The sequence below is a fragment of the Papilio xuthus genome, unplaced genomic scaffold (assembly GCF_000836235.2).
Source record: "Papilio xuthus unplaced genomic scaffold, Pxut_1.1 DF827870.1, whole genome shotgun sequence".
In the NCBI taxonomy this organism is placed as follows: Eukaryota; Metazoa; Arthropoda; class Insecta; order Lepidoptera; family Papilionidae; genus Papilio; species Papilio xuthus.
Window position 1 is genome coordinate 728525 of NW_013530779.1, and position 8129 is coordinate 736653.

Genomic DNA, 8129 nt, shown 5'->3' on the forward strand with positions numbered 1-8129 from the left:
GTTGGTTTCTGAGACCGAATTCTCTGTATGAAACATAAAGTGACCCCTACTTATTATGTTTCATAGAACAGTGATGTTAATCATGTTTTATACGGGGATTTACGTCTCAGAAACCCACGATAAAACGCAGCTGGGTAATGTTAGGTTTTGTTTAGATTGTTCAACTTTTGCCACTTAAATTAGTTATTTTTCGTACCATTTTAAGTAACATGCATACACGATATTATGTGTTCAATATAGACTTATTTTTTTTTATTATTTTAAAAATATACAGTTATTATTATTTATATAGGAGAGACGGGAGCCAAATCTATGTTTTTAGTACTGGAAATAGAGAAGATAATGCCGTAAGCGTGTATAAAAATCAAGTGAGCGAAGTTCAAAGCGAAAATGGAATACAATATTACGGCATAATAAATATGAACAAAGACAAGCTTCCTCTCGATCTCGATAGTTGAACGGAACGTGAGATAATGGATTTTTCCATCTACAAAGAAACAAGTAGGTCGTAGCGGGGTCTATTCATCTCATATGTGGGCCTGGAGTCAATGCCTGCGCTTCGACAAAACGTTTCTTTATTTCATTAGAACGCATTCAGCGAAACGCCTATTGTGTGTAAAGTGCACTGCCATCCTCTCCATTCTAAACAATTGCACACTCATTCAAAAGAAATCACTTTTCAGCAATAATACAAATATTCACTGAAAGTCTTCTATTTCTATGAAATTAGAGTAACTAAGTCCAAGTACCATTTCGATTCGGACGTAGTTTTATCTTAGATTTCACATTCACGATGACAATCGTTTTTGAGCTTTTGTTGGAACTTTATTCTACTTTTCTGCGTCAGCGATTTTTAATAAAATGTGATAGAGCAAAAAAATAATTGTGTCATACTCTCAAAATAGCCACATATGTATCTGACAATGTAGCATGCAAGCAAGAGTACGGGACAAGCGAAAAAGAGGCACCATCGGCCCAAGCATTATTACGTAAAATAATCAATATATTAGTCGTAAAAATTCTAGCCTAAATAGAAATAATTGAAAACAAGTCATACTAAAATCAAAACAATCAAAATACTTACTTTCTTAGCAGTAATGCAAGCCTTTGCCAAAATATTCAAACAAAAACAAGTAATAATAGCAGTGTTTTTTGCTTTGTTTTTATTTTTCAGTAACTGAATCTAAAAGGTTTTTTATATTTAATTTTTAAACGTTTGAGCTCATAACATGACTACATGTATTGTATTTTCGTGCAAAACGGAATACTTGAAACGTCATGGTGGCGTTTTTCAAGACGCAAAACGTCATGTCATTGTCATTCATGTAAACGAAAGTGAAAAGCTATTAATATAATCCAATATTTATTTCATAAATTTCTTATAGTTGCATACATTTTTTTTGCATTTATTCGTCTTGTGTTAGTGTATAATTCTTTCAGCTGTGAATTTTATAGCAGAAATATAAAGTGAGATTCTTGAAATCGACAAAGGGATTTTATCTTTTATCTTTCTATTTTTGTGTTGTATGTTAGTAATCTAAAATGGATTGCGTGACAACATTAAAACTTTTAGTAATTGGAGAAAGTGGAGTTGGTAAATCAAGGTAATAAAAAGTATTTATTATTCAATTCTTTGTTAACAATTGCGCACTATTTGATGTGTGTCAAGGGCATAAAATTAGAGTATTTGTTTCGATATAATATTGAATAGACTGTTAATTGACTGTTTAAATAACAAGTCTCATAGTTTATAAGTAATCCTTACAAGTAAATGCTATTTTAACCTATGTAGTTTTTATATGATCAATCTTTATGAAGGTTTAATCATAGGATGAAGAAAAGTACCGTAGTTAATTCTGTTCCTTGAAAACCCTTATATATAATTAAATGAAGAAATATATGTTTATTAACTACATGAAAATGAAATACAATAATTGTTTTAGTATCATCTTAGCATTCACAACGGGAGATTATAATGCCTCATTTCCTGCAACAATAGGAGTGGACTACAAGTGTAAAGTAATGGATGTCAACGGACTCAAAGTTAAATTGGGCATTTGGGATACAGCGGGACAAGAGAGATACAGGACTTTGACTAATAGTTTCTACAGGTATTCAAAAGTTTGTTATGCTGAGAGATGTATATAACTTGTTTATTTTTAGATATATTTTTTTTATAAAACAGATTAACAATATATATTATTTTAAATGGGTTACAACAATAGTCAAATGGTTCAAATCAACAATCATGTGATCGGAAACCCATACCCTTAACCTAACTATTGAAATTATGAAATTGTTAGATTATTAAATTTAGTTTTGTTTATGTGCTCAATAATAATTGATTATATCATGAATATTTTTTCTTGTAATTTTGTAAAGATGAAAATAAGAAGTAACCAAATAGAACACTTTAAATATTTATTTTTAGTTGAAAGTTACTTAGTAATTTTCAACTATTGTAACTTCTTGTATAAGATTTAGTAATAATGATGATGAATTATTAATGTTAAATTTATATAGTAATCTATATATAACGTTTTTAATGTCTTTTTACAATGAAACGGTTTAAGGCATTAGTCACTTCATTATTTTAGCAAAATCCGATGTCCAATTGCTTGTTTAGTACCTTATACTATAAAAAATTAAAGAGATGAATGTTGTTATGCAGGTGTGACAAAAAACAAATGTTTGCCATTGAATAGTATAAATATTTTATTCTATTAGAAACCTTTTTTTAGAGATGCACACGGTGCAATATTGGTGTATGATGTCTCGGAACCCAAAACATTGGCCAAGCTAAATGAGTGGGTTGAAGAGTTACAAGTGTACTCAACAAAGAAAAATATTGTCTGTCTTGTGGTTGGCAATAAAATTGATAAGGTAATTGTTCAGTTTTCATTTAATATTTACACCGTCTAGCTTTTAGAATTAAAGATGGTGATAGACAAACTTATATCGACTGGTCAGTATCAGTGAAACTAAGTCACAATAGCTCATTGTGTCCCCTGACAATGTCAGAAAAGTATCACAAGATCCTTGTCATACTGTAGCTGTCTTGTCATTTTGTTTTTTTATGTCATTTTCTATACATATGTAAGTTTGACATAGTTTCTGAACGAACTAACTGCAATACTGGAACCTCTCTCAATTGCCCAGATATGCTTGACACACTGAATACTTTTAATCCCAACTAAGATGCTTGCAAATCGTTAATTTTACCAAGGTTTGAAAAAAATATTGATAAATGAAAATACATAACTATTATTACATATATTATATTTAAAATATGTTAACATGTTATATGTTAAGTATACGTATAGTAACTCTATAACATACTATTAATAAATCTGATACCATGAGATGATCCAATGTACAGTCACGTTCGTTTGTGGTCTAGCAGTTACAGAATAAATGCCTCGTAACACTTAAAGATTTTTTTTAATGTTCGATGTTATTTGCATAGCAAAATACGTGACTACCAGTGTGTGATTAGGAACGATGTTATAGAACTTGAAAATAACTCATTTTTATGAAAAATTAAGATTACTTTAACTCTATAACAAATAAAAAATATGTAGTTTAAGCAAATTGGCGGGAAATTTATAATATTATAATATAATTAATAAAACTTTTTAATGTTGGTATAGCCCCGTGCAGTTCCGAGAGAGGCCGGCCAGGCGTTCGCAATGAAACACAGAATGCTGTTCATAGAAAGCAGCGCTAAAACTCAGGAAGGCATAAACTTGGCTTTTGAAGAGCTCGTACAAAAGGTAAGTTTGATCCTCACTTTCCATAACCTTTTAATTAAGTGCTGTGAAAGTTTTCGCTTTGAATTGCACCAAGTTTTGTACTTGTAAAGCTTTAAGATATATAAATGCGTTGAAAAGTTTTGAAAAATGATAAAAGCTTCGATATTGTTCTACGATAAACTTTGACATTTTATTGGTATTGCTTTTAGCTGGCTTTTATCCTATATTGAAAGTTTTTTCATAGTTCATATATGCCAGCATTTCCCACATATTGGATACAGTGAAAAAATCGATAGTGGTTTTTTGTTTCATTAGATTTAACAAATTTATTACTAAAATTTAGGCGAAGTTATTCCCGATAAAGATTGGATTGTACCTTTGCTAGGATTGGACGATTTCCTTACGTTTTGACTTGCAATAAGTGCCTTGTCCGAACTCAGGGCCGTCTTATCCATATTAGGCGCCCGGGTGCGAAAACCAGTGCGCCCATTGGCTGGCGACCTACAGGGCCTCACGCTGGCGCCCCGTACCGCTTGTGCCTTCAAGTTAAGACGGCCCAGTCTAATCTAATTTTTCTTGTAATCTCTACATAGATGCGGCGTCTTCGCAACCTTATCACAATTCGAACGACTCTTTTATATGGAACGTTTTTTACCCACTGCTATTTGACCAGTCTTATATTGTTGTTTTAACTACGACATTAATAAATGCTCCGTATTTTAGATAATCGAAACCCCAGGTCTTTGGGAGTCGAAGGGATCATCGTCAAATATTCGCGTATCTAACGAAGATGGACGACAGCAAGATGAAAGTTCGTGTTATGACTACACTTGTACTATATAGTTGTATATTTGTTTAAATTTTTTAACCATTGGCTGTATATTTAAGAATCTTTATCAATAATGAAAATACCAGTAAAAATGTTGTTTTCTTCTTGACTTCGATAATTTTAAGGTTATGGTACATAATGTGAGATGCAGTTTTTATATTTTGACCATTTTATGGCCCTATTAACCTCTCACAAGAGGCAAAAAAGTTTTGATTATTTTTGTGAGTTTCTAGAGCCAAAACATATGTATATTTGTGTTTTTGTTCAAAGTGAATGGTGGGTTAGCAAAATATGTTTTTGATATACCTGTTTAGACAGAGGAAATCTAATGCAATACTAATCAGTTATAAATATTAATTTATAGTAAACTATAGTAACATATATTTAAAGCAATATTTTAAAAATATATTATAGGAAACTAATTCAACTTAAAAAAATTATTCATTCTATTTTTCCATTAGATTTTTTTATATATTTTCAAATGTGGATCTATATTTCAAAAAATAACTCGAAAACAACAAAAAGTACATTCTTTATTTACATAGTAGTTTACATAAACATATATAAAGTAAAATAGCTATGCAATACTAATCACACAAAAAACAAGCTTTTTAAAATCGATACATAAATAATTTTTACAGTAAATAACGGGTTTCTATTTCAAATTTTGCCAATTAATTTAATATTCTAATTATTGATATCTATTTCATTAAAATAATTGTTGAATGCAGAAATTAAACATCATTAACGAAATATAATTTGAGCCTTACTGCCTATGAAATAAGGTTTCTTTTATTTCAAATCTCACTTCACAAAAATAACTTATTGCATTATTATTCGACATATCATAGCTGAATTTGTAAATTAGCTCGTTATTTGATTTTGTTACACTTTGTAGCAATAATATTTTGTTTCTTTACTTAGGAAAGGATTGTAACGTGTAAATGAACGTTAAATTTAGTTAAAAACATATATTAATATAATGCAAGCTTAACTTTGAAAGCGCTTTATTAACTCAATACAGTAAAGTTATCTATTATTTAACCGCTAGTTAAGCGTTGTTAACTTTACCTAGTATTGGGTAACTGAGCTTGCAATCGAAATCAAATTGTACTTTTAGTATGGAAAATATTGAAGAGAAGTAACGTTTCACGTTTTATTATCTTACGTTGATACAACTAAATTAATATTAAGTTTTTTTTAAATTATAGAATGCCTTTGATACTTTGTACCAATGTTTGTAATGCTGTGATGTGTCTAAATGTATATTAATAATGAAAATTAATAGGAAAATAAAAGCTTGTAAAATAAAATTGTTTAAATCATTTTATCCAAATTATTCAGTAATGTGGTTTCACTTATGTCGTCACTGACTACCATAAACATTGAAAAAAAAAACAAGAAATTATATAGTTCAATTCAACTTTGTTAGGCTGTAATCACTGGCTTACCGATGGTTTCTGAAACTATCACTGTATAAACCTTATCGTCATTCCTATCGTTTTCCTTGACAAAACAGTATGTTTAAATAAGGATCTCCGTCTCAGAAACCCGCGATAAAACACTAAAACTTTCGAAAATAGACATAGACAAGAACTGACATTATCTGCAATTGGAATGTGTAAATATAATTTCTCATGTCCATTGAATTCGACCACATCGAAACGCATTAATCGTTACCTAAATGTACCACTACAATCTACGTTGACTGTACTTTGAATCGACTACCATAGAATTATGACCTTTATTTAGTGTCTACCAAGGTTGAATTTACCTAAGCTCGGAGTCAATCACCAATACTTTTCACTGAGTACAGTTCACCTCGCAATACATCAATAGAATTTCTTACGTACTTACGGAGTCATCGGTCCAAACAAAAGTTTTACAATTTTTGTCCTCATGCACTTTAGACATAAGAATAAAATCCAATATTCAAAATGTTATATAAACACTCCCTTACTATAGGTATATGACGTCATTAAGTCGGATCCAATCATAGTAAATGATCTGTAATAACCATAAATTGCTATTCCTAAATGAAAGGCGCTGAGTTAATATGGTTACTAATGAAACTTTTGAATATGGATATGAGATATTAAACGATTATTTTGTTATGTAAATTTATATTGCTTTATTAGAAAATATTAATTTCAATAATAAATTATTCTAACTTTCGTGAGACATTATACTAAACTGATATATAAACACGGCTAAACACTCATGTATATTCGTCCGGTGGCAGCACCGACTAGTTTCGAGCCCATCGGGGGCCCTTCATCAGGATGAGTGGTGCTGGTATTATTTCGCTTTTGTTTAGTCGTGTTTATATATCAGTTTAATTTCAATATTATTCATAATATAAGTAGCGAGAGATATACCTATAACCGAAATAACGTTTAATTTTCTACTAATCTGAATAAATTTTAACTATCTCGTAAATTGGAACGGTAATCAATTATTTCTAACATAATAGTCTTCACTTATGACGGCTAATAGAGATGTATGGAGGAGTAGTACATACTGTGCCGACCCTCGACAGGGATAAGGGTAGGTTGATGATAATAGTCTCTACTACATCAAGTAATCTATCTGAAAAACTGCTTAAGAATTGTAAAAAAACTAAACGAATTTCTTTGATTGCCCGTATCACTTGTAATAGTGCAAACAATAAAGATTTATCATTCAGTCCCTAAAAGTACATTCAGCTTAAGAATAAGCAAGAGTGGTGGCCGTATATTTGTCAACGCTTACCGCAAGCCCTTGACTGATGGCCGGGCTGCTAATGAGGGCCACTAGAGCCTCTAGAGGTCAACCCTTCTTAGCCTTCACTTGTACACAAGCATGTCATTTTTTACCTCCTACAAAGTCTATAAAAAGCGACGAATTTTTAAACCATATTCTATAATACAATATTAAAGAAATGAATATCGTGTTGTATCGATGATTATTTAGATATCAATCTTACTATTATTATAAATGCGACTGTTTAGATGGATGAACGACACAGATGTAAAACATAGTCTGGAAAAACACATAGGCTACTCACTAAGTTTTTATTTAATTAGCGCGGACGGAATCGCGGGCGACAGCTTGTTGATTATAAATTTTAAGCAACTTCAATTTGTTATTTCTAAAGTTGGAAACGAAAGAAAGCTCTGATACGTCAACTATATTTAATATTTAACACAATAGTTAGTAAATACTATTATTATGAGACTAAAACATAGATCCTAAGTAAGGTTTTATGCAAGAACAATGAACTAGAAGACAAAATTATGTAAATAACATTATTCATTAATTATTTAGCTTCATCCTCTGTTATTCGAGATTAGTGTTCAAACAGCGGTAAACTCAAGACGACAAATGTCGACTCCGCACGACACTCAGCATACGTCCCCGTTGGATTTACGTAACCGTGGACAACTGTGAGTGTACTTGCTTACGAAGCGTGAAATAAACACTTGACGAATATTTACTCTGGGACTACGAATTTAGGGTTTCTATGAAACACGATCCTAACAACTAAGCGAAATAATTTAACCCAAAAT

General features: G+C 30.9%; 1 protein-coding gene across 2 annotated transcripts; it reads left to right on the forward strand.

Annotated features, from left to right (window-relative positions):
* Positions 1–1334: 1334 nt before the first annotated feature.
* On the forward strand, positions 1335–4983 carry LOC106115227 (ras-related protein Rab-18). Of its 2 annotated transcripts, XR_001227739.1 has the most exons (6): positions 1335–1604; positions 1944–2111; positions 2742–2883; positions 3651–3773; positions 4476–4654; positions 4710–4982. XR_001227739.1 is itself a non-coding variant. In XM_013308548.1 (5 exons), exons 1-5 carry the CDS (start codon positions 1543–1545, stop codon positions 4593–4595), a joined length of 615 nt encoding a protein of 204 aa, XP_013164002.1. In that variant the 5' UTR covers positions 1335–1542; the 3' UTR covers positions 4596–4983. The 2 variants fall into 2 exon arrangements, 1 of the variants encoding a protein (XP_013164002.1); XM_013308548.1 differs by having other exon boundaries at positions 4476–4983.
* Positions 4984–8129: the final 3146 nt, after the last annotated feature.

Coding starts and splice junctions, on each gene's coding strand:
- LOC106115227 (XM_013308548.1), top strand. CDS start 1,543: ATGGATTGCGTGACAACATTAAAACTTTTAGTAATTGGAGAAAGTGGA. Junction 1,605..1,943: donor AGTGGAGTTGGTAAATCAAG/GTAATAAAAAGT, acceptor TAATTGTTTTAG/TATCATCTTAGCATTCACAA. Junction 3,774..4,475: donor TTGAAGAGCTCGTACAAAAG/GTAAGTTTGATC, acceptor TCCGTATTTTAG/ATAATCGAAACCCCAGGTCT.